A 26,197-nucleotide genomic window follows, 5' to 3' on the forward strand; every position below is an offset into this window, starting at 1 on the left:
CGATTTTTCGGCATGTTTTATTGGGTTTAGGAATACTTCAATACAAGTAGAGAAAAGGCAATTTCATGTACAAAAGAAATCTGTTTATATATTGTAAACAGGTCTACACTGACATTGTTTCTTCATGCTTATGTATTTCCGCTGATCATACTCCGTATTGTTTGCTCAGCTCTTGTCCCCTCGTGAAGGAGGAATTAACTCCAGTAAATCCGCTTGTATATTGTCCATGGCAGCCCAGGTGCAGGGAAGCTGGCCCTGTGCTACATCTTTTACCCCTCTCACCCCCTGCGTTGGGGGTGAGAATCGTCCGATTCTTCTCCATCTCTCAGTAGTTGAACCTCTCCAGCAGCTCCACCGCAAACAAGGGCACCACCTGGCCAGCAGGACACAGCGTGGTAGAACGTCAGTGTGAGTACGAGGACCTCTGCCGGGGTACTACAAGTACTACAGCTTTCATTCACACCAACAGGGAGAACTCCCATTGGAATGGAAGTTACCCGACTGGATTATTGCACAAAAGATGGGGGTACATTGATCCCACTCTTTCCCTTCCATTCGCTACCTGTACTATGACTTTCTACTAATACACATCCATCCATCGTCAAACCGCTTATCCTGCACACAGAGACACACAACCATTCACACTCACATATACGGGCAATTTAAAGTCCCCAATTAACCTGATCCCCAGCACATGTCTTTGGACTGTGGGAGGAAGCCGGAGAACCCGGAGAGAACCCACGCAGACACGGGGAGAACATGCAGACTCCACACAGAAAGGCCACTGGGCGGAATCGAACCCAGGACCTTCTTGCTGTGAGGCGACAGTGCTAACCACCACGCCACCGTGCCGCCCTACTAATACAGATGAATAAACTTAATGCCAAACTGATTAGAATAACCAGTCTTCAATGTGTAGATCAATGCCAGCCTTATCTTAAATATTGCTTTCTTGAATTTGTAAAACAAAACAAAGATGAATATAGATATAAAATTACGGGTTACCGATCTTTTGAAATAATCTTATCCAGCTATTAGTATCAGATCGGTATCTCTCAACAGCAAAGAAAAGTAAGACAGAAAGTAAGAAACATCTAACCCCGATGAAGAGCAACTAGGTTTCAGAAAGTTGAATATAGTCTGACGAGATTAAACAGAAACTCTTGAGGCAGCTTTCAACAGTATTTTGAATCCATGTCAGCATTTCTTGTCATCTACCGCCAAAATCTGCACAAATGCTTTGAAGGTAAAGGGAAAAAATGGAAAATGTCCACCTTGGCCATGATCAGCTTCCTGCTTTTAGGCATGTTGGGGTCTGGGTACTCCTCTCCGAAGCAGAGCTCGATCTCATAGGAAGGCGCGGGTCCCTTCCCTTGTAAACACCCCCGGAGATCTGAACACAAACATTTAATATTGGAATATCATCATTCGATCATACGGACATATTCCATCTTTGTTTGTTTCAATAATGTGAGAGATAAAGTTTCCCAGACAATCTGCCGCTCTTTGAGTGAATCCTATTTCGTTCCAGCTAGATTCGAACGGCCGACTGGTCGATGAGTTCAAAGCACTTCGACGTGGCCGACACTCGTCGCCCTTACCGTTCAGGAACGCCGGCACGTCGAGCAGTTTGAAGGTCTTTTCTCGCTCCAGCTTGTTGGGCCGGTCGGCGTGTCGGGCCATTGGGCCGCTCCAGTACACCCTGCCTTGGCAGAAGCGCTTGATGAACACCCCGTCCGGGGCCACCCACAACAGCACGCCCCTCTCCAGGTGACACAGGAGGCGGTTCATCGCCTCGGCCATCCACGAGGGCAGCGCCATGGAGCCCGGCGAGGGGAAGCAGAGCTGCTGGGCGGTGCAGGGCCCGTAGATCCGCTCGTTTCCCACGGGGACGCCGCCCTGCAGGATGAAGCAGCCGTCCGGGCTGCTGGTGGTCACCTTCATCACCCGCTGGCCCTGGTACAACAACGTCACCTGCATGCGAAAGTCTGCACACACAAAAATGCGGCCCGTGTTCGAGGGTCACACGGCGCAAAAAGCCAGCGGCGTGTCGAGTTTGTTTTTGTTTTTTACCTGATACAGTGAAGGCGGGGCTGAGGAAGGTTGTTCTAGCGGGGCTCTGATTTAGAGTTCTTCCCCCTGTGAGCTCACAATACATGTGCTCCCTCATCAGGTCATCTGAAGCAGAACAGAGACATTGTTCGATCAGACACTGTTAGTCTTCTGTTGGTGTTTTCTCCTTATTTTCCTGTCAACATGCATCCTCATCCAAAGAGCACCTTGAACAAACTCGAGTCCGCCGGCGCTCCGCAGAGGCAGGGATTCCCACTGGAGAAATGGGACATTGTGTACTGCTTATGTACGGATCCAGACCAAGACCAAGAGAGCTGAACGGTTCACATACTACATACACACACTAAGTGTGTGCAGCCGTGTGAGTTTGCACACACTCCTTTCCATCCATTGTATTGTTGCAGCAACATGTTGCCCTAGTTGTCAATAATGAATCACCACTTTTTATTGGCTCGTGGAGGTATTGACCCTTTGATGACTTTGATGACTTTCTTGTCTTGTCTTGCTTTCTTGTGCTTTGATCCTCCATAAGCTTTGTAAAGAATAGGATCGGTTTGTGTTTGAGGGGACTTACCCGCCAATGGTTCTACTTCTTCTTTAGTTCTGTGAAATGATTCCTTTCGACAACGAAACAAAGAAAACACAATTAGGTTAAAACAGGGTGGAAGTGGTGAGTAGGATTTGTTTTTCTTTTACAAGTTTACACCAGTTTAAGCTGATTATCCCAGCACATAATTAAAAACAAAAGACAAGCCAATTTCACCAGAAGACACTTGGAATAAATCGTTCTCTTGTGTCTTATGTTGTTTGGAACTCACCTTTTGGTCCACAGCAGCAGGGCTCCTCGGAGAGCTTAGAGCGTGGATCACCTGGTCTTTGGTCTCAGGAGACTCTGAGAAGAAAGCAACAAGTGAGAACGAAAGTGAGAACAAATAAGGCCCTTTTATACAAAAAGTAGCTTTTCTTTATATGTGAAAAATTCACAATAGTCACAAAAAGTCAATTATCTGTCTTGTTTGCTTTGATTTTCCTTTTTCTCTCTTTAGACGACGTATAAAAGGGAGGCAGCGTCGGTCTTTATTATTACATTACAGGTCATTTAGCTGACGCTTTTTTTTTATCCAACTTACATTACATTTTTAACCCATGGCTTTTACATTTTTGCCCAGGGAGCAATTAGGGGTCAGGTGTCTTGCTCAGGGACACTTCAAAATGGGACATGGAGCAGCCAGGGCTCGAACCAGCAACCTTGCGGTCCCCAGCACACCCTCTCTACCCCTCCGCCACGCCGACCCTCATCACCTGCTGGTGTTGCTGAGCCGCCGTCCTGCTGGATCAAGTAGACTTTATAAGGCTCACTGATGTCCAGCTGGTTGCGTTCAGGGACCTCCCGGAAGTCTGTGCTCTTGTTGAGCGCACAGCGGAGTCGGGTCTTCCACATGGTCGGATCGGCTCTATCTCTCCCCTCCCTGAACTTGCCCTTGTATACGGCCCACGCCTGGATGTGAACGCATGAGATTTCAGATGATTATGCATGATTCAATCATCAATAATTTGACTGGTTACACACAAGTTTCAACACTGCCACACTATTTTCTTGCAGCAAGTGACTTGTAATTCCTCTAAAGGGAATATAGCCCTGAGATATATACTGTTCTTTTATTGAAACTTGTAACTCAAGCTCCCTCCAGAGTGTGAAAGCAACAAATGAGGTGGAAATCTAATCATTTTTACTTGTGAAACTGAAAGGACTGATTCAGATGACTTAACATGTGAGATGTATTGAAACTAATAACCTTATTTCAATGAACTAAATGATAAAATACTGAATTGTATTTTACAGAATAGTACAGTAAAGTGTTGTTTTGTCTTCTTTCTTTCAGTCACTCACTCAAACTCGCCTGCCTCCCAGTGACGGCATTAAAATGTCATGAATGAACAGAAAAATGACAGTAAAAACTGCTAATTCTTGGACTAGTATCCAAATTATTCCGTAACGCAGACTAGAAAACCAGCGTTGCAAGACAGGAGGTAAATCCTGAGTACAAAAGGATGAAAAAAAATACTTTTACTAAACGCATCTCCAATCAACCCACATTTCAAATATGTTTTTACTCTTTTGGACACAGTAAATAATACGAATGCTAATAAATGGTATCCATTATCTGGTTGTCTTTGGGCTACTTGAAACCTTTGCAAAACTATACCTGAGCATTTATTTAACAGTTAAGCAGGTCCATGCTGCTTAAGGGAGATTATAAGGAGACAAATCGGAAGTTCTGCTTTACAAGACAACAGGCCAGAACACAATTACGTACTAATGTGGAATAAGGATCTCAACATGGTGTGCAATGGTTTTATTTTTCATCTGCAAATAGGAGGACTTGTATCGGCCTTTGCTAAATCATATCCAAGGCCCGTTTCATCCAACTGCCTTTACAGAAGTCAGCCGGCGCTTCTGGACCAGTTTCCTTCTCGTAATGAATTCTCAGCAGAACTTTGCATGAGGTCCGACCTTAAACAGAGCCGCGTCCTCCTCCTCCTTGTAGTCCTTCTTGGCTGCGTGCTTCCACGGGATCCGGAACATGCTTTTGCGCTCGTCCTCCCAGCGCAGTCCGTCATATTTCCCGCTGTCTATCTGCGCTATCAGCCACTCTTTCATGTGCATCTTGGCTTCCATCGTCCGCTCGAAGATCGGCGTCTCACAGCATTAACAAAAGAAGACGCGTTGTCTTCCAGGTGTCAGAGATGCATGTGCGAGGTGGCTCGACGTTTCCACCATGCAAGTGCATTAAACACCTATGTATTTTATTTTATTCTGATGCCGCGCAAGCTCCTACAGAAAATAGTCTTAATCGAAGTGCTTTAAACAAATATACAGTATACAAAAAAAATATATGGGTATAAAGAAAAGAGACCTCAACCTTCAACCGGAGTGGGAACTGAATGCGCGTTGGAAGTGAAAGCGAAAGCTTTGAGCTTCTTTCATGCTTTCGGTTTCCTTCTGCAAACTGCTAACGCTTAAGTTAAGTCTTTTCTAAATGTGTGAGGGGGCGCGATTCACCAGGTCACAAATAGTCCTTACAGCTAAAGAATTCATACAGATAGAATGCTGCTAATGCCCAGCAAGGAACTATTAAAATACAACGGCTTATAACAAAAGGGGGGGAAGTAATACAAGTCGGCATGTTAACCTTCAACTTTCCAAAAGGTTCATTTTTTTAATCTCCAAATGTCATCATGAGAGCATTAACAACCCACCAAAAGGACACACACACACACACACAGTCACACCGAAACTGAGAAAACCAACGTGGATGAAGGTTTTTTTTTTATTCTGTATCTTCCATGATCTCCTCACATGGTTTTAGAGGCGGACTGAAGATGTGTTCGTTCCTTCAGATACCGAGCAGGCGGACAGTTCATTTCCAAAGTTCAGATCGATAAGAGATGTATATTTAAAACACAACACACGAGTTCTCAGTGTGACGTTTGCTGTGAGTAGTTTCCCCCAGCAGAGGGCGCTGGAGTCACCTCTGTTTTAATATGTACTACTATGTATTACACACGTGGTACCACGTGGTACCACGTGTGTAACATGCTGTCCGGAGGAGGACGCAAACACGTCGAGCTGGTTGTGCAGACGCAGAGCTCGAACAGTTTGAAAAAGATAAAAGCGTCATTAGCACAAGGCCGTTGCGCCGTATCGAACAGAAACCCTCAACAAGGCTTTTTAAGAAATGTCAACGGCAGCAATAGTACGACGATAGAAGGCTTCGTGGAAGGAAGGAAACACAGTGGCTGTACATTAAAATGCACGCGCAAACATCCCCCCACCCGGAGACATAAAAACCCACATCCACCTCACAGGCGTCCACCACAAACAGACACCAGCCAGAGGAAACACAGGTCGAAGCGTTGAGGCACTTCTCAGGCAGATCTCAGGTCAGAAGGTGAAAGGATGAAGCGACAATCCAAGCAAAGTGTTGAGAAAGTGATAAAGAAGAAACCTCCGGGTGTCTTTGTTGCCTTTCTCCCAGTTTATTGTTGTACCAGTTCAGCATGGTTGAGACATTGGAGCACGCCGTAAAACGCCGTAGTCGGCTCTCAATAAATAGACCTTTTTACATGTGACAGGAGTGTAAAACCTGAAAATGTCCCGCACACAGAACAAGACGCTCTGCACCGAGCTGTAAAAAACGTGCGCCAGGTAAATGTGGTAAAATCACCTGCCGCCGTAGAGCGCGCGGTGCGCACGCGAGGCGGAACGAGGCAAAGTCGTTTTGTGAAAACAGGCGGCATTACAAACGGGAGAAAACACAACCCAGAGGGACACGCTAGGAAATAAATACAGCTCTTGCTTTGTTTTGAAAAAAAAAAAAACACAACTATTTACACGGTATTGTACATAGAAGAAATTCAGAACATCCATCTGGGTCATGGACATTATATATACATATATATAGATATATATTTGTATATCTATATATATGATCTACAGTAAAAGAATAACCTACAATAACAATTTATTGAAATAAACAAAAGATTGTTGACTGTGAATGAATATACAGTACAATCACTGCTTTTAACGTATTGTATACACAGTAGAAAGCACAGACGTGAGTGTGTGTGTGTGTGTGGGTGCGTGTTTCATCTGTGTGTGTGTTTGTGCGCTCGTGGTGGAACACACAACATCCGGGTTTACCTCAAGACTGCAACGTGTGACGAGGACCTCTCGCACACTTTGTAGTCCTCTATGTGTCAGACGGTGCCGGACAGCCAGAGGAAGCCCTTTCTACTCGTGTGTGTGTGTGTGTGTGTGCGTGTGCGTGCGTGTCCCCACAATGACGAACTAGTGGCAGCCACACGCTCTGACCACCATGTTGCGGTATTTCTTGAGGATGACGTTGGAGCTGTCGTCGAAGTAGAGCACGGAGATGGCGTGGAGCTGTGTGGGCGCACAGCAGGGCTTGGGAACCGTCTCCGGGCTGATGAAGTGAACCTGGGGGAGAGCAGGGAGGAGAGAGGGGGGAGGAGGGGGGAGGGGTTAACGTGATCCTCCCGCACACTGACTCTAAACGCGGTGGGAACAAAACGCTCCACAATCCGTCGCCCCGTATCACGTCTGCGGCGCCGCGGCTCGTTAAATGCGGTCGCTCCGCCCGTTGTTGTGACAGCTGACGAGACGATTAGACGCTTAACGTGACGGATGAGTTTTCTTCTCTTTTCTCGGGCTCCTTTCTGGTTACTCACTAGGGTTTGCACGATGGCGTGGTTGGTGGCGTTCATGTAGGAGTTCAGCGGGAAGGCACACTCTCCCTCGCAGTAGTACGCCGCGTAGCCTTCAGGAGCAATGATCCAGTCCTGAAAGAGGGGGGTGTGTAGGTGGGTGGGGAGGGGGGTCAGGTTGGAGAACTCGTCAAGCCTTTTTCTAATGATAGATTGAATGAATGATGTTGTTATTGTCACAGTTCTCTGGGAATTATTTACTTGATCAATAATGTGGTGATCAATAATTCATATACTCAAGCTGACCCAAAGTCCCAAAGCCCAAAGATTCACTACTTTAGACAAAGAAAAGCAGAAAGTATTTGAGGAGCAGGAGCAGGTGGGGATTTGTCAAGAATAACAGGTCGTCCAAATTGGTGCTAATTTATATTCCTCATTAGATCAATTGATCCATTGAGCCGGTGGAGGAGAAGTCCTGCGCTCGTTGCGCTGAGAACACAGATATCAAAGAAAGCAACTTGTGTTGCAGCTGGACAGACAGAGAGGGCAAAGGTCAGAGAGGTTTCGGTGAGCACACCCAGCTGGAAATAACACCCTCGGACAGCCAAGTGTGATGTGGCCTGATTCTGGACCGCCGTGCATTAGGGTTTGTGTGTCCAGTTTGGCCTCCTGTCGGGTACCAGGCGATTGTGGGGCTCCGTGGGAGAGGAATGCTTTCCGTACCTGCCACCCCAAGTCGCTGAAGCTGACGTAGAGCTCGTGCTTCTTGCACGCCTGCTTCTGATCAGTGCTGCTGTTTTCTGAGGAACGAGAGAGAGAGAGTGAGATTTGACTTCAACACGTGGACCGTTGTCCCGTTCAGCTCTGAGAGGGACCCTTCTGTTGTCAGAGCCCCATCGGAGATGATGAAGAACAGACCTAAACACACTGTACACATTACCATTCAAACATTTAAACAATTGCTGCAGGAAAGCACCTCCAGACGCAGCGGTTTGGTAATTGTTTCAAATGAATGGGCCACCCTGCTTCGAGGTCACTCTGCTGGGCTCCGAGTTTCCACTGGACGAAACAGATGTGCAGCACGGAGTACACTCGCCCCCTTTTCTCCCAACTAAAGTCTTTACTTATTCTCGCTTCCTTCTCTTCTCTCATTTCTTTTCCCTCTCTACCCCGCAAAAAAAAGATGAAGGAATCGTCTGTTTTCGATCTAACGTTATCTCCCTCGCCTCCTCCGGGGACCTGTGGTGGGCTCTGCGCCACATTGAGTTCCGGAGAGTGGCTCCAATTGGAAATGATCACGAGCAACTGGTTCTCATCATCCGGTTAGAGAACCGCCGGTATCCAGAGTTCCAAACAGGCCCATTTGGCCCATGTGTCGTGGCCCCGGTTGCCCTACAGCGCAACGCAGCGCAGATGTGCTCCCGCCTTAAAAGCCGGCGCTGCCTCACCTCTGCGCGCGGCCCCCCCCCCCCCTCCGGCTCGTGCAAATAAACAAGGACAGCGGAGGGATTTCTGAAGCTCGGGTATTACGGTCTAATGTTTCAGCGGCACCAGGTTTTGTCGAGCTGGGGAACGCTGACGGCGTGCTTTTGTTGGCCGGGATGTACTGCGTGTGTATGTGTGTGTGTCTGTGTGTGTCTGTGTGTGTGCAGGCCAATGGAGTACTGGAGAGAATTCTCATGTGGACCACATGGCCAACAGAAAACAGATCATGCAGAAGCGTCGGCGTGATTATACAACACACACACACACACACACACACACACACACACTGCGGGGTTTACCTGCCACATTGGCCACTCTCAGGGCCTCCTGGCTCTTGGCCCCTTTGGAGCGGTTGGGGTTTCGCTGCTTGCCCCCCCCCTGCGCCGAGCGGATGCTCCGCAGGTGCACCTCGGTGGCTTTGAAGAAGGCCACCATGAAGGGCTGTTTGTTCTGAGGGCCGCTGCGGCCGATCAGCCCCGCCATGCGCGGGTTGATGCTCTCTCCTGCAGGGGGAGACAGAGGGACGCGGTTCGACAGGTGTCGGCACGGTGACGTACCGAGGAGAATCGAGAATTCCCTCTAAATCAAATAAGCGCGTGCCCACCTGGCATGTGTGTGTGTGTGTGTGTGTGTGTGTGTGTGTGTGTGTGTGTGGTCTTTACACTGGAACCACACTGATGTCTACCTTTCCACGAGGCTTCCCTCTGTGAATTCCTTTCCCGTTTTCTCATCCCTTCCAAGAAATGCCCAGAACCAATCAAAGCCTTGCTTGTGCTGGAGTGGGTGTGTTGTGTGTTGTGCGTTCGTGTTTGTGCACGTTCGTGCGCGTGCTCCCCAGCAGCGTCTGTCTGCTTCACGCGCAGAGGAGAAGTGTGCCCGGCGGCCGCTGTGAGGTAAATGAAGGCTTCTGGTCGCCGCCGGTGACGGGATGTCCCGAGTGCCTGTCTGTGCATGCTCACCCTTCATACAAACACACACACACACACACTCGAGGATACGGCCTCTCAAGCACTCCCCTCCCACTAAACAAAAGCAACTCAGTGTTTGTTTTCCCCACCTGACATGTAACATCCTGTCATATTCTCAGACACGCACCCCGGGCTGTGGGCTGATACAAGTTTTCCGCGCACAAACAGACCAAGCCTTGTGATGACAAACTCTGGCTGAGATGTTATCCTCACAATAAGGCGCCGTGTTCTTTGAAAGCCTGCTGATGATGCTGAGGGCCGCAGACGAAGCAGGACGGGGATGAATGAGAGTTTGATTTATCTTCGCTGCTGGCTCTGCAAACCACACACTACGTTCCAGACTTTTGCAATGTTTGAGCTCATCAATCCAACTTTAATTAAATCCACTAGGTATTTACTCTGAGTGCATCGCAGGGTATAAACATAGGCTGCATAAAACAAGGAGGATGTAGTCGTTTTGACCCCACCCATTAGTTTGTGAAGTGCCCTTGTGAAGCCACGGTTTCCGCACTTAAGCCGTCGCCGTCTTGTTTTTTCGCAAATCATGAACAGAAGGGACCATATTTGGACCGCACGAAAGACTGACTCCCCCCGTAGAGACGGCGTATACGCCTCTGGTAGCGGTCTGTCAATCACAAGCTAGCTAAACTGGACAATAGTTTACTAAATTATAACATCGTGGTAAACTGAATACTGAGACGATTGAGACCATAATGTCATGTCTGCAATGTTTACTGAGATAATTCATTAAATGAAAAGCAGGGTAATTTTCTCAGAGACCCTTCTATTTCTAGCGCCCTCTGCTGTCACCCTCCAATGCGTCATAGCACACAACTAACCACCCCGTCTTCATTTAATTGCCTCCTCATCACGTCAGCATCATGTGTCTACCTTGGTTCCTCTGCCACGGCTCCTTAATACCTCCCATGTGTCGGGGGGGGGATACGCGGGGGGGAGCGGCACTCACCCTTTGTGCTCTCCAGGGCGAGCTGCAGGCCCAGGTTCCTGCCGGGGTTCAGGACCCAGTGGTTACTGGTGGCCGTCACGTCGAACACCAGCCAGCCCTCCTCGGCCGCCCACATCACCCGAGAGTCCAGCAGGAACAAGTCGGACTCCCTGGAGAGGGAGACGGAAGATGAGTTCACTTCTAAAGTCAGAGACGGACGTGTACAATTCAAAAAATAAAAAGGCCACGTGATGAAGCTAAGTGACCACAGCGCAAAAGTAAGGGAGTGGAGAGAGGGAGTCAGAGGAGTGTGACGGGGTGAAACAAAGAGGGCGATGGAGAGGGAGGAGGGAGGGCTCCAGATGGTGAGGCCCCGGGGAACACTTCATTTTCGTAATTGACAATAATGGCTTTATAAACGACGGGTCCGTTCATACACTGTACACAGTCCATCATTGGCTGGAATTTTGTGGGAGAGCCAAAAAGCCAGAGAGAGAGAGAAAGAGAGACAGAGAGAGAGAGAGAATAACTGTGAAATAGTGCATATCCAATTCAGTCCAATTGTCCGACTCAGCTTTTCTACTCTTCTTCCATCGGAGACTAAAATCCCTTGTTCCTCATGTGACCATTCATGTATCCCGACCTATTTTCCGACCGGGCAGATAGTGTGTCACAGAGCTCTGGTTCATGTATCCAGGCCCGTCTCTGGCAGAGGGATAAATGCCCGTGTTGTTCCCTCTGGACAACAGAAACCTTTAGGAGGGGTTGACGAGGGCAGGACGTGGGCCACATCCTGGGTTACATACACCTTCAACCCAGCCCTGGTTACAGACACGTCAGGGTTGAGAAGGTTTCCATCTCCACTTAAGCTTGATTTAATTAATGATGAACATTTCAAGTGTTTAACAAAGGTATAGCTGTCAATAAATTCTGAGAAAAATAACTAATTCAATGTTTACATTCTCTGATTTTTTTTCAAAACATTTTTCGTCCTAACGTATATTGACTTTTCTTTCAAAAAGACTTTCGAGCTAATATTTTGTGACTTTTTTTCCCATGATATTCTTCAACCTGTTTTGACTTTTATTGTTTTTCGACTTTTATCCCATCCTTTTTAACAAATTTCGACCTTTTTTTTCCATTTTTCAACACATTCAAACTTTTTTTTCAAAACCTTTTTTCGACCTAATACTAAATTTGGTTTGAATCCATCCAAGTTCATTTCGGCCGCATCTCATGAAGGTATTTTTTAGAAACAAGCACAAAAGAGACGTACATTTTGTTCTGTGATATTGAACTTGCACATGACTGACAACCAAACCCAAAAAGCCGTGCTCACCTGTCAGTGTGTTCCTCCAACACTTGGTAGACGCTGATGCGGAAGGTCTCATTGTCAAAGCGTTCGTGGATGAAGTCTTTATATATGCGGAACTCTGCAGCAGTGACCACCTCGCCCTCCGGGATCCGTGACAGGTCGAATCTGAACTCTCTGTGATGTCGCCTCACCTGTAGGAATTCCTTATCGTGTTCCACTGCAAAAATAAAACAATTGAAAAAACGCGATGAGACGAATTGCAACAGAGAACGTGCTTCTTTCCACGTGAGCTTTTTGCATCCTCCTCTCCACCAGCAGAAAGTCCAACGAGTCCTACAACCACAGCTGTTAGCAAGGGGCTGACATTGCTTGTCAGACTTGTGGTCAGTCCCAGATTAAAACCATCCACGGACGAGCAGTACACATGTTGGCTTATGATTGAAACATTCATGAGCACCCGAGCCACGATAGAGAGAGGCAGGCGGACTCTGACAGCTTTATGGGCCCCTTTCTTCTCGCTCTCTTCCTCTCGCAGCTCCAGAGAGTTTTCCAGTCGGCTCTTCATCTGCTTCTCATGAGTTGGGGGGGGGGCGTTCCGTGTTCGGTGCACCCCACGCCATCCCCTCCTCTCTCTCTCATCCCCCCCCCCCCCCTCCCTCCCTCCACCGCCGCCCCCTGGCAGCCGCTAAGACGTGGCCCCCCTGACCCTGCTCCTCTCATGTCCCAGCAGGACACCCCAGGGGTCAGCGCCTTGTCTCTCAACATCTCCTGGCTGTCCCTTCAACGCTCTCCTTATCGACCGTCAGACGGGCCGCACGCAAATATACAAACAGATTTATACACACAAACCCTTCTAAAAAAGAAACATGAAAACACTGCATCATCTTCCTGTTGGGGGCATTTGGAAACGGCCTTACTCTATTATTCATACAGGGACAAATCAGAAGTCACTACGAGGTATTTGAAACGACAATGAAACGATATGAGTAGAGTTGTCTTATACAGTTTTTGGGGTCAGACCAAGCAATCCAAAACCTTCACCCTATGGTCTTGGGGTAATGTGATTTCATTACTTGATATGTGTTTATATACCCAATGATTAATTATATGAAACAAGAAAAAAAAGGGTTTTAAATGCTCAAATCCTCACAATAAAAGAACGACATGCTGATTAAGGTCTAAAATAATGAAGGGCCATTATTTACCTTAGAATTGGTGAGGGTTACCTGATGATGTAGCTACATAAAAAGTTAAGGGATTGCCAAAGTTGTACTTTGTACGTTGGAGAAGCAGAATAGAAAAATCCACGATTGTTTTTACAATAGTTCTTCGCTGTTGAGAGTCTTTATTTGAACCAAAGGGGTGGACAGATTGACTGACGGAGCCGTCCCGGGTGACGGAGGACAGCCCTCTCCCTCCACCGACCATCCGTCGCCGCGTGATGAGTGTTTTATCGGAATCGACTGATCTGAACTTGGCGAGATCTTTGGCGAGCTTTCGTCACACTACTGCGCGCACACGCCACGATTCCACTGGATGTCCAATCACAGCAACCCAGCTGTTACCGATGTAAGCGAGCTATGAGGTCAACGTTATGATCGCTTCTCTGTGCTTCCAGTGCCTGTTGTTTCTTTCACTGCACACCTGCCTCTTTGTCTCCCTCAGACCTGCACCCTCCCCCCCCTTCACTTTTCCCAGTCGACTCTCTCCCATTAAAGCCATTTGCGGAAGGACATTGTACAAAGGAAAGCACTAAGACATGATTGGCCAGAGCATGAGTAGAGAAAGGATCTGATTACTCTGCTATGAGGGACGCCTTTTCTCAGCTTTTGGTCTCAAGCTCTGTACACGTCTGCAAACAAAAACTAGCTTGACTTGCATCAATCTCTCTGTCCACGCTTGTACCAGATCTGTGGGACACTCAGTCAATCCTGGCTTTCATCAAGACCCTCCTGCTCAAAGTGTCGCCACGTGTGTTGACAACGCACACACATGTTGAATCTGACCTCACTCGGGACTCTACAACACTCGGTAGACAGAGATGGAGGCTGAGCTAATCCAGAGATTGGACCCAGGACCACGAACAAGCCTTCCATTGGCTGTCTTATGGACGAAATGAGATTTTTGGCAAGACCAGCAACAGGACGATGGTGACTGTCGAGCCCCGTTTCTTTTTACGGAGACCTGACTCCATCGTGGTCCCGGATCAAGTTGTGGCAAAGGAGGAGGTGGACGCTTGTTCACCTCATGATGCTCGGAGCTCAAACTGGTAAAGTTGATGGACATCGTAATGATGACGTCACATTCTGAACGTGTCGAGATGTTGGCGTCGGGCCCTAAACATTTTTGGTTTTTGGTGCTGTTGTCTACATTCCTTCAAAAATGTTGTTTGTCATGTTTCCCACATGTTGCAAACTGGCCACAACTGCGTGTTGCGGTGCATCCTTGTGCTGCATGATTACGATCACAAACGCCTCACAAACGCTCTCGTCTGCTGCGTTTCCCTCCAGCACACCAGGGACGCCGCCCTCCTCCTGCGGCCGAGCGCAGGTGCACTGCCTCTGGGGAGAAAGCCAGACCTGCCGCCCCCCTTTATAGTAAAAAGCTCTTGATTCTTTGCTTGTGAGAACAGCTGTGGAGCAACTCCCACACCAACTATTTCTCTCTTTCCATTTCCATTCCTCATTGTGTGAATTTAATCTGCGGAGAGCGTTTAGCCTCGGCCACGATTTGGTCTCCCTCGCTCCTTTTCCCTCACAGGCCATTAAAGCAGCATGGCATTCATTAGACGAGAGGCACAGTCGAAGCCAAGCGGGTGCATTTATGACTTCCTCCGGGAGGAAGTGAGTAGCCGTCGCCCCACCTGTGTCGCCAACCACAAAAGATGGTGAACACGCCCTCTCGTTGCTCATGAGCGTGCACGCGCACGCACAACTATCACAAAGCGTTTCCTGTGAAGCGGGCGACCTTGTGCGTCACGGCACGGTAACTCAATCATTATGGGTTTCTGTGATCCGTAATTAGAGATGCAAGGACAAAGACATGCAAAGGAGACAGGCACGCCAACATGTGACACACACACACACACACACACACACACACACACCGGCAGTGAGTCGCTTTTGTCATTTAGTCGGATGCCTGATTTGCTTTTTGTACAAGCTGCTGACACAGTCGGCCCACATCATCGGAGTGATGTGGGCCCCCACGCATGTGCACGGCAGAACACATCAGAGAAGTCGGGACGCCGCCGACCTCTCGGTCCCCTAAACCCACAGCGCACCTGGTGACCAGAGGATTGCGGCGGTGCGACCCCCCCCGTCAGCATCTTTCATGAGTTATGCCTCCTCATCATGTATCGTGAACAATAAAGCCTTTACAAAGAAAAACCTGTATCTAGCCTTTGACCCAATAGGAAGAAATGTAGCGTGAGGAATTCATCCGTCTTCTCTCCCTCTCTCACCCCCCCCCCCCCCCCCTCCTCTCTCCCCCTTCTGTCAGGCCGGCAGACCTAAGACACTTCTGCGACACCTCAAGCTCCGGAGCTGCAGCGGCCAAATGTGACGGCGCGCATTAGCCCAGTCGTCTGTTTGGCACCCTCACACCTCGCCGGCCCCCCTCCCCCCTCGCACGCTTCCGCTGCTCTGCAGGAGGGGGGGATCTCACCCCTGGCACCGCTCTCACTGCCGACAGCTTCAGCCCCCTCCCCTCCCCTCCCCTCAACCCACCTTCAGTTCTCTTGGGACAACTGTGCAGCCATTATCCGCACCTCATTCCGCGGCCCCGGAGAGCCGATTAAGTCAAGCGGCACACCTGATTCCCACACCGGGGGAAGTAGAGAGGCAGCGAGTCAAATCGGGGTCAGATCATTTCATATGGAAGTAAATGAAGTGGGCCGGAGCACTAAATAAAGTCATGCCGAATAGATTGAAGCCCCGTAATAATCTATCTTCCTTTCAACAAGTGTCGGGAACGAGTAAGTCATGGTTTCCATGAGCTGGATGGAGAGAAGGGAAAAGAAGAGAAAAAAAAACGGGAGTGCAAGGAAAGGGCAGAGTGCTCAAGATGTTTATCCTACAAAAAGCAGTGAGGCTTTTAAATCTCCTGCGTACCGGGTGACTACCCACAGTGGGGCGATTACCACGTTAGGAAACATCCTGCCCACCGGCGGCTACCGATGACATCATGCCTGTGCGTTTGCGGCCTGACACCGTTGGCTCCCTGGGAAAGGGTCAGCAGAGTTTCATGCTATAACTTACTGACACTTAACGATCATTAACTCACGGCCAATTGTGAGTGTGTGTGTGTGTGTGTGTGTGTGTGTGCACATGCCTTGGAGCATTAACCAGAGGAGGAAAAGTCTTGTGGCTAAACAAAGGTTTTCTAGCCCAAGGGGCTACTGAGAGGTCTGAGGTTACACTGTGAGCAGCTCCGTTGACCTCGTTCTCCCTCCATCTCACAGCGGCCGTCGAACATGTCGGCCCTCTGCACCCGTAAAGTGTAGCGCCGGGTTCCACATCATGCTTCGCTGGGCACCGCGAAGCTTCATACTGGCTACGCGCCGGCCCTGGAACTCGCAGGAATGTGTCCGACGGCGATGCCTCTACCTCGGCAGCCGCGCTAAAAGGTCGGTGCGTCACAGTTACAAATTCCCCCGTCAGACGAGGAGGAACAGCGAGCCTCTCTCAAGATGTGACAAAATCCACCCATCCGTACAGAAGAGCGTGAAAACAACACGGTTTCCTGTCTGGTGGAGACGCCGATAAGTGAAAATAACACAACTCTTTTTTTTTTTTTTAACTAATTTTTACACTTCGCTTTTTGTACAAATTAAAATAAATTAAACATATTAATTAGGGAACTTTAGAATATATTGGTAGCAAACTTTGTTTCCTGCCCAACCAGGTTAGGTGTCTTCACTCTGATGCCTTTAGATCTTTGATACCTTTAGTTTTAAAGGTACTTTAGTAAAGGCTGAAGCCCGTTGATGATTGAAGGTCCTGCAGGACAAACTGACTCATCTCTAAAATTGAGTGTGTGTGTGTGTGTGTGTGTGTGTGTGTGTGTGTGTGTGTGTGTGTGTGTGTGTGTGTGTGTGTAAAAAGCGCCTTCCAAATCTCCGGCGGCCATTGTTCTGAGCGCGTGGAGACGGGACGCGGAGGAGCAGTGAGGGATCTTTATCGCCACGGTAACCGTCTGCGCCTCCTCTCGACTGCAGGATGAAACGCCGCGGAGACGCGGAAACCACAGCCGCTCCGTTTCCCCCCTCTCACTCTTCCCCTTGTTTTTTTATGTTCTTTAATTTTGCGGCCACATGGGGCCACACCCTCCTCGACCAGCCAAGATGCTTCTTATTATAGGCCTAGAAAAAGAAATAAAAAAGAACTCGACACACACATTCGCACACAGATTTCCGGGTGTCTGCACATAAAACTTTTTATAATTTCCTCCTGCGTTCCACAACGGCATCGTGGGCACGTTGGCACCGTGATCTCTAACGGCGCGTCGTTTATTTTGTTTAATTACAGCCTATTGGGTGTGTGTTGGTTTTTTTTTTCTTTCCTTCGCTAAAGCAAACTAAATGGCTGTGGAGGAAACGCGGCTGTACGCGTGCCCAAGCAAACGCTGCCCGGACGCAGGATTTCATCACTTACCCAAGTTTCACGGGCTTCCGCTAACGCAATCTTCCGACAACGAACACACATCACACAGTGCAGAGGAAGTGGCTCCAAAATAAGGTTTCACCAGCCACAAAGGCACGCACGCACACAAACACACACACACACACAACAAAACGCTCCAGAGCACATTGCTTTCCCACAAGGAATAAACACAGATACACCGGGTTTAAAGAAAGGCACGGCATCCCGATCCCGATCCGCCTCTCTCCTCTTCTTCTGGCCTTTGTTTATTCGCTTCTCTCCTTTCCTTTTGCTCTTCTCGCCTCCTTCCTCCTCTCCCCTACGTGCCCTTTGAGTGCAGAAAGTGCGGTGTTTGTTTTTGCAGCAGCGGGTGCCGTTGGTCCCGGGGTCTCTGGCTGCGCTCTGGCCCACATCTGCTCTCTCTCGGCATCGCTGCTTGGTACCCGCCGCTGCACAAGTGGCGAGGAGTCCGGCGCGCTGATAAGGAAAGGCCAAAGCAACCCAGATGAAAGGGAAGCGGCCAAACGGGTGGGAATATCACTCATTCTGTAATCCACTGCACTCAGATCAACTCACAGCTCACTTTAAAGCATACATGCTCTCTATTTGCATTTTGCAGCGGTTGCATGTCGTCAAATAAGGACAAACGATGTGAGTTCAGCTACGTTTGGCGAAACAGACGGAAACATAATAAAAAGAGGGCGGGTGGAGTTATTAGAAAAACTAAAACGAGAACATTCCTGGCAACGAGGGCGCTCCGTACATCACACGGCTAGAACGCCCGCTGCTCGCTACATCTGCGCCTTTTGACCACTTGCCACATTGACAAAACTCACCCGCTGAGTGTTTCATCATCCCTCACAGCAAGTGCCTTCGCCGGGCCAAGAGCACGGAGGCTCTGCTATGTACATCCAGATGTCACTGTGGACTCCCGGGTTCAACAGGTGAATATGAGACACAATAAGCGGGGGGGGGGGGGGGGGGGGGCTTTGCTGGATCTCTTTGACTGTGGACTTTGTGAAGCTGCCTGAAGCTTATGAGAGAGAATTTGTCTTCATTTGTGCTATTTATTTCCCCGCGAGGCCCCCGGCGTCATGCGTCAAACTGCGGAGAGCATTGAGAGAAAATACCTGACAGGAAGGTTATCCGCGTACCGACTGTAACATTCCTCTGCTTTTGCTCACGCCGTGTCCAGCAGAAGGCAATAAAACATGCACTCAATAACACTAATTAGCTCCAGAAACATTCCTCTTAAGGCGAAACAAAAGACTGCGTACGTTCCCCTCCACGCGTGAGCGAGCGCGTGCACGTGTTGGTTCACCGGGAGCGAATACAGAAGCGATTGTATGAATCTAAGTGAGGGAGAGAGGTGTACGGAGGCTGTCAGAGACATATGGGAGAGGGAAGGAGGGAGGGATGAAGTGGAGAGGAAAGAAAAGCTGCGTTTTAGGGGTTCGGAGAAAGTGTGTGTGTGTGTGTGTGTGTGTGTGTGGGAAAAGGAAAGCTGAGGAGTGGAAAAACACACAAAAGAACTTGAGAAAGTGTTGAAATGTTTTATGTCTGGAAGCACGGGAGGTTGAAGCCCCCGGAGGTAGAGGGCCAGAGCGGGAGGTCGGAGACCAAACACCACACAGCACCACCGGGACCGTGTGAAAACCAACTAATTAAAACCGGGAGGCCAGTGCTGATCATCAATACTGTTTGTCCAGGATGGGGAGGGGGGGGGTATCGGATGTTCCTGTGTGCAGGACGGATTGGAGACGCTGATGTTGGAGGCCGAGACCGGTGGGGGCTTGTTGGACTGTGAAAAGATAAAGTTTCCTTGAAACAGCTGCCTTGGCCTGCGGACGGGACGTGAAAAGGAAGGCGAGGAAAGAGGGAGGAGGGGAGGCGACGGGGGGGAGGGCGGGGGGGGGGGGGGGGGGGTGTTAAACGGGAGGCACGAGCCGGTGACACCCAAACTAATCCATCAGATGGACGTGAATGACGAAGGGCCAGGTGGTGCCCTTTCAGTCTGCTGCATTACCCCGCTCTCAACCCTGAAACCCCAAATCACCCGTCAACACATCGAGTTGGCTGATACGAGGGCCGAGAAGTTGCCTCCTGCAACGATGAGAGAAAGAGAGCAGAGGAGCGTTGTTAGTGACCCGCTCTCCATCCCGGTTAGTGAAATCCCATCTGGAGCAGATTAACAGCAGCAGACGCAGCGCACATTTTTATTACAAACTTGATATTTTCAACACTTTAAATTTACAGCCAGTGATTGCAGTCTGTACGAGACCAAGCTCTAATATTGTATGATTGGAATTACCGGCATTAAATCTTTAAAAAGGATAAGTCTGACAGCAGATATATAATCGAAACTATTCTATGTTCAAATATTATAAAATGTAAAAGTGTTAAAAAATATATATTTAAAGTGATTTTCTTTTCAGGAGTAACTGATTGGCTCGGGGGTTGAATTGCAGAGTACGATGGTTGGAAACCTTTACACAGAACTTATGCCCAAAAAGAGACACACACCCGCACGCACACACCTCGCCTCACGCTCACCTGAGGCTACGTTTATCCATGCCAGACTGCATGAGTTCAGACAAAATAAGGAAGCGGTGACTAACGCAGCTCATGCCGACATTTTACGGCGAAAGACTGCAAACATTCCCCCCCCCCCCCCCCCCCCCACACAAACACAGGTGTGGATGCCGCTACCGTTTCACTCACCCAGGATGCGAATAGCAGACGTGAAAGTCACAGCCCCTCCCCTGGGGTGAGGGAGGTGTGAGTGAGCCTTTAAACCTGAACCCGACTGGAGTGCAGCGCGGGCGAAACCCTGGAAGCTGTGGTTTGTTAAAGAGGAAATGCCTTAATTCAAAGTGGCTGAGGACTAATGCTGCCAGCGACCGCTGGGACTGCGTTCAAATATAGTTACGAGAAGCACGGGTATGCGTGCAATGAAGGAAGCGCGTGCAGACAGACGGGGTTCGTGTGCGTAGCAGCAGGTAACGCGTTGAAACGCACGTTTTCATTTCGTGGGCTTTTCCGTGAGACATTTACACAGCCGGGCGTTTGAACCGAGGGGACTCGGTGACGGGGGGGACGTCCCTGGTTCTGGGGTCCGTCCCAAAGACCCACAACCGCCCTCGGCTGGCCCGCCCGCGATGGCGTCTGCGGACAACAAAGTGTCGCGGTGGCACGCCGGGGAAGGGAGAGCAAGGGCGAGTCGCGTCCATTTGGGATTTTCGGGGAAACGCGGTTTTCCCTCTTCGACTGTCGCTACACGATGCAGCCATTGATAAGAATCTGGAGCATTCCTGCCATAGCATTCAAACACGGTTCCAAAGCAGTGCGCGAGAGCGGGCCTCTCCGGAGGCAGCGAGCGGTGGACGGAGTCTGGAGACGTGCAGAGCTTTGAGGGACAGTTTTTAAATACAAGCCGCACTCATTTCGCTCTCAGACGATCTAAATAAGAAAACAAACCCACAATGAGCAAATGCGGCAAGGAAGGAATTCTGAAGAGGAAATGGTCAATCCATTTGATAGCTCTCTCTCTCTCTCTCTCTCAAAAGGGGAATGAAACTGAATATCATCTGCTGTTTTGAATCAAGCTGCCTGGACGCAGATTTGAGACTCGGGGAGAAACAGTGAACCCTTTACTGACCGAGGCAACACGTGGCAGATAGCACATACAGCGCAAACGAGCGGCACGTTGGGAAAAGACTGAACATGTGCCCCGGGGGGAGGAAGAGGCCGTGTGACTTTCTTGTCACGATCCTCTCTAATCTATTAAATGAAAGGTTCTCTCCTGCTGATGCGGCCCATCTTTTCTCTGGTTCCCTGAGGGCTTCAGGCGGCGTCCCAATCATCTCCCGACCCTCTCTCTCTCTCTCTCTCTCTCTCTCTCTCTCGTAGAAGGATCCCCTTCTACCTTGTCAGCTAACTGTGGCCCTCGACTCCGAGAGTTTCTGTGGTCAAATTCATCAACCTTTCAAAAATAGTTACAATGCAGCAGCTTCCACAGTAATTACACGGTGCAGTGAATGGAAGAAGCAGTGTCACCTCCCTCCCTCTAGCCGAGACACTCCAACAAGGCTCCTTGCAGGATTGAAGGCCAACTTCAAACTCGGAGAACTTCCCAAAACATTTTAACGCGGAGTTCCCGAGAAAATGCATTTGCGATTTTCTCTGCCAAAATGTAGGGAAGTCAAATAAGTCAAATAAAACACAGCTACGTTTCTGGAACCAGAGTGGGGCAACAATGAGTTTATCCATCCATAAATCTGCCGCCGCCTGCTAGAACGTTGGAATTATTTCCTCCCACACCCGATAGGCCGACTAAATGATTTCAATAAACATTGTGATGACTTACTGCTTCTGGGAACAACCTTTAACAACCAAAAACTAAACCAATCAATGTGAGTGACGTGCCTGCGACACAACGGTGAGACCAACAAAAGCGTCATTGAGCGTCATTGACTTGCATTCGTGTCCTGGGTGTCTTAAGGGACGTCTCCAGATTAGAATGGAGGGAGGACCCGGTGCACTTTGAACCCATTCTGCTGTTGACTTACTCATTCTTTAGATAACACATGGTTGACATATTATGTGCCGGCTGGTCCATCATCTGCAGCACCTGGACATGAGCTGGTTGCACAGCTGTTCAGCAGAGACGGCCTGGAATGCAATACTCCTGGTATTATTATCATTATTATGTTGTAAAGGTGGTCGTTGTGCTGGTCTCCTGTGTGCGCATGTGTCGGGCCGGGGTAACAAGAGCAAATTGACAACTATAACGTCAACTCATTGACAGAATCACGGGTCCTAAAAAAAACAGCAGTGCATCTGGTGGAGAGTGAATATATGGCCAGATGTAGCAGATCATATAAAAATAAAAATAAAGCAACAGTGTGTAAAAACAGTGTTTGATAATGAGAAAGTCATTCAAATGTATATTTTAGGGACATTCAATATCTCAACTAACTGTATTACCTATTCAAATTACTGTTATTATAAGCTTGTGCATGAACTGTGGTGTACAACAGTGCATTTTGGCCTCATTTCCAACGTCTATAAAACCTGTAAAATTGTACCTTCACGGTTTGTGGTGAGAGAATGAGAAGCCTACCCAAGTTGACGAAGCTCATGATCATGTCCGCGTCGTTCAAGAAGTTGTTGTCTTGAATGCTGGCTATCGGGGGCCCCTGGGTGGTGAAGACGGGCTTGTAGGGGTACGAGTATCTGTCCTCGTCCCCCCCCGTGGACATGGCGTTGTACAAGTCCAACATGAACATCGGGGCGGCGTTGTGCTTTCCGTGGAGGTGAGGTCGCGGCCGGTGCGGCAGCCCCAGGATCGACAGGATCTCCCGCTGCATCTCTCTGCGCTCCTGGCTCTTCAGGCGACGGTGGATGAAACTGGAGTGGAACTCGTTATCCAAAGTGAAGTTCGTGAACGCAGTGTCCGCCAGCACGCAGTAGCTCCAAACCAAGAGCAAGGCGGGAGCACGTCTGTCCAAAATTGGTGCCATGGCACTCGCCGTGCGTAATTGCGCTCAGTTGTGTTCGGGGTTTAAAAAAAAAAATGGATATTGAACTTGCAGCAGCAGGCGGCATGTGTTATATATCCAACGTTAGGTACGACCCCTCATGTTGAGGGGAGTGATCCCGAATTAAACATCAACTGCACTTCACTTTTGTGCTCGCGTGGACCTCCGTCCTCATCTAAGCCAGCAGCGTCCGACCGGAGTGCAGCGTGCGACTGCAGAGAGGCGGCGGCCGGCAGACGCGCCTCACCGGGGGAGACACGGACAAGTAGAGAGGAGGAGCGGAGGGAGAGGGGGGGGGAGGTAGAAGGGGGAGGGGGGCGTGTGTGAAAGAGAGAGAGAGGGGGAGAGAGTGCGTTGTGGTTTCTAATGGGGACAGAGCGAAGTTTTCCTTTGTTCCCGGTTGCAGAACATACTCGTGGCTGCATGTGCGAATACGAACGGGACCAGGACGGGATTTGTATCGTGATGATCCGGTTTAGATAAAGACCGTCTCGTCGTTGCTTTCCCACCATTCGTGAAAAGTGTTTGTGTGGATTCAATAAGGACACACGTCCAGACAGTGCCAATAGGCCTGTCAGTGTCCCTGTGGATAAGACACTTCATATAAGAGAGCGATCATTCTTCAATACTGTGGGAGAGGTTGCAACATGCAAGCTGCGGTGGTGCCCTCAGCGTCTGCAGGTGCGCCCTCTGAACACCTTAGTTCACGTCTTTTGGTGTCAGAGCGGCGGCACTGCACCCTCGCAGAGGCCACTTCATTGCTGCATTTTTGCAGATATGCAAGCTTCCCGTTCTGCCGCCGGGGCGGGAGTTTTGTGACAAAGGCGGGCCGGCGCGCAGACAGAGCAAGAGGTGCAGATGTTTGGCAGCTGCTTCAGCCCATCCATCTGCCCCTCCTGGCCCCAGCACCTCTTAAACACCACACTTTAATGGAACGCCCTTGACCCCGCCGGGCGCTCTGCTCGGCTCTCGCGGGGATTCTCAGGTGCTGCTTCATCTGCACAGACCTCCTAAAAGATTTTCACTGCACAAAGAGATTGGAGGTTTAAAGGCTCTGTAGTTGAGATGTTTTAGGGCTACGGCTACGATAATAAAATTAGACGTCAATGGCACAGCGAGAGAGGCAGAGGAAGCAAGCAGAGGAAGGCGAAGGAGGCGGAGCGTGTCTCGGGGTCTTCTACACTTAGCTCACCTTCCTGCCCGTTTAATGTGGTTGTTCTTGGCTTCAAAAGGCCTTGCACTCCTCTTCTTTTTCCCCCCAATGACAATTCAACATGGCTTAAAGCCTGAAAGCTTACACGGCCTGCCACGTCTCATTCTGTATATCTAATCCTCTATTTACTTTTAAATGGCCTTTCAGTAGTAGCCTGGGACATATAAACATTTCTATCCAGTGCCTCAGATGGAATCAGCTAATGGCCGCAGGTGTTTACGTTACAGGGACTTGAAAAAGGTCCTGGTTTTAGTTGGAACTATACATCTTCCCCGCTTGTTCCCCCCCCAAACACCTATTGTCATACACTCATTCTCCTGCTCTCTTGCCCCTTGCTGTAAGGTTGGTGAGGTCCAACCCCTTTTCCCCAGTTCGTGCCCAGAGAGGGGTCGACCGTCCCGGGGCAGAATAATAGGAACAGACCCCCCCTTTGTTTGGGCCTCCGCGGGCCCGATGACAGTCACAGTAAACAGTGGGCACCGGCTGAGGCCCGGCTGGGTGAGCCGCACCGAAGGGGCCTTCGACAAGGGAAACTACTGCAGAAAGTCAGAACAAGTAGCGTTGGAACCTTCAGTCAAGTATCTCAAGCTAAACTCCGTGTTTTCGTCTGTGGATGCAGACAAACGCTGACATATTTAGACGTTCAGTGGTACACACTGTCAGGACGATTAAGTGGTCAAATAAAACACGGGCTCGGCTAATAGTTGCTGCCTGGAAGATTAAGAGAGCGAACACATTTCTGCTCGTCAGGTAAATCCCTCCAGGGCAGAACTGTAAAACCAGAACTATTGAGTTATATATTAGGGCTTACCAAGCTGAGCTCACCACGTCTTTACATGTCATAACTATGTCTTCCTGTCTATAGGCTGCTTTCAGATCAGCATTTGGTCAGGGGCTTTTTTTAGAGTTCCCACATCTCCCCACAATGATCTGACAATCTGCGCAAACACACACCTCCACACTCCCAACAGGTTGGAGCACGATCCTAAGCTGCACGGGAGACCACACAGCGGAGCCGCAAAACCCCCCTCGTTCAACCCCCCACGTGAGCACAAGATAACCCTTTTCATCTCCGCGTAATATCGCTCTCACTATCTCTTCTCCGGCGAGAGTCGCTGACTTTTCCCTCGGCTCGCTTATCTCTATTTAGGAGCTCAAAGCATGCGGTCAGAGGTCAGATTAATATTTATTTCATGTGTTGCCTCAGACAGCAGCAGGCAGCGGCCCTTTGAAGGCCTGTGCACGCCGGCGGGGGGGTGGGGGTCGGTCTGAGCAGACCCGCTGACGATACAGTAAAGCTTTTTTCAGGGTAAACTGACCCTCACATGAAGCAGTGTGGGGTCGGGGCGCAAGGACAAGAGAAGGTGGAAGCACATTTTCGCCCCCCTCCCCACCCCACCCCACCCCACCTACCCAACCACCCGCACCCTCTCAGTCTGTCCTGTCCGCCCTTGTCTACATTTTTGGTGTGAGCCCACCGTGTGCTCCGCAGAGACCAGCGGCCAAACCAGGTGGAGCTGAGGTATTGCAAACGTCCCCCTTCTGTTGTCTCACACTTCCAGAGGCCTCGTGAAACATGTGAGACACATCTGTCATCTTGGGGGGGGGTGGGGTGCGAATATGAAACAGCTTCAAAATAGTTCACTTTGAAAATCTCATTTAGGCTCGGGGGCATATAGCATTTGTCACAATGTGGATTCATTATTGAATCCAAGTTCTCTCTCTTATAAACTCTTCCCATCACTTCCTTTGAAGAACTACGACAAAGTTCTGCCAAACGAGTGAC

At 49.4% G+C, this 26,197-nt stretch overlaps 2 protein-coding genes across 2 annotated transcripts; both read right to left on the minus strand.

Moving 5' to 3' along the window:
• Nucleotides 1-3: 3 nt before the first annotated feature.
• Nucleotides 4-5,112, minus strand: irf10 (interferon regulatory factor 10). The gene is made up of 8 exons (XM_040192530.2): nt 4,589-5,112; nt 3,376-3,571; nt 2,892-2,965; nt 2,648-2,690; nt 2,074-2,178; nt 1,602-1,988; nt 1,275-1,393; nt 4-373 (listed from the first exon to the last, which is right to left on the minus strand). Exons 1-8 carry the CDS (start codon nt 4,751-4,753, stop codon nt 326-328), a joined length of 1,137 nt encoding a protein of 378 aa, XP_040048464.2. The 5' UTR covers nt 4,754-5,112; the 3' UTR covers nt 4-325.
• Nucleotides 5,113-6,094: 982 nt separating this feature from the next.
• On the minus strand, nt 6,095-24,462 carry bmp7b (bone morphogenetic protein 7b). The gene is made up of 7 exons (XM_040192521.2): nt 22,781-24,462; nt 12,041-12,233; nt 10,723-10,871; nt 9,087-9,290; nt 8,026-8,102; nt 7,327-7,437; nt 6,095-7,075 (listed from the first exon to the last, which is right to left on the minus strand). The coding sequence occupies exons 1-7, from the start codon at nt 23,178-23,180 to the stop codon at nt 6,926-6,928; spliced, it is 1,284 nt and encodes a 427-aa protein (XP_040048455.2). The 5' UTR covers nt 23,181-24,462; the 3' UTR covers nt 6,095-6,925.
• Nucleotides 24,463-26,197: the final 1,735 nt, after the last annotated feature.

This window comes from Gasterosteus aculeatus, chromosome 2 (genome assembly GCF_964276395.1).
Source record: "Gasterosteus aculeatus chromosome 2, fGasAcu3.hap1.1, whole genome shotgun sequence".
In the NCBI taxonomy this organism is placed as follows: domain Eukaryota; kingdom Metazoa; phylum Chordata; class Actinopteri; order Perciformes; family Gasterosteidae; genus Gasterosteus; species Gasterosteus aculeatus.

Bases quoted from the DNA above. Each gene is read 5' to 3' on its own strand.
- irf10 (XM_040192530.2), bottom strand. From the start codon at position 4,753: ATGGAAGCCAAGATGCACATGAAAGAGTGGCTGATAGCGCAGATAGAC. The intron at 2,179-2,647 runs GTAAGTCCCCTC...GTTCTGCTTCAG, and splicing joins AGAAGTAGAACCATTGGCGG to ATGACCTGATGAGGGAGCAC. The intron at 1,989-2,073 runs GTAAAAAACAAA...TTGTGTGTGCAG, and splicing joins CCCCGCCTTCACTGTATCAG to ACTTTCGCATGCAGGTGACG.
- bmp7b (XM_040192521.2), bottom strand. From the start codon at position 23,180: ATGGCACCAATTTTGGACAGACGTGCTCCCGCCTTGCTCTTGGTTTGG. The intron at 9,291-10,722 runs GTGAGTGCCGCT...CTCCCCCTGCAG, and splicing joins CGCCCTGGAGAGCACAAAGG to GAGAGAGCATCAACCCGCGC. The intron at 7,076-7,326 runs GTGAGTAACCAG...GCTCTCCCCCAG, and splicing joins ACGCCATCGTGCAAACCCTA to GTTCACTTCATCAGCCCGGA.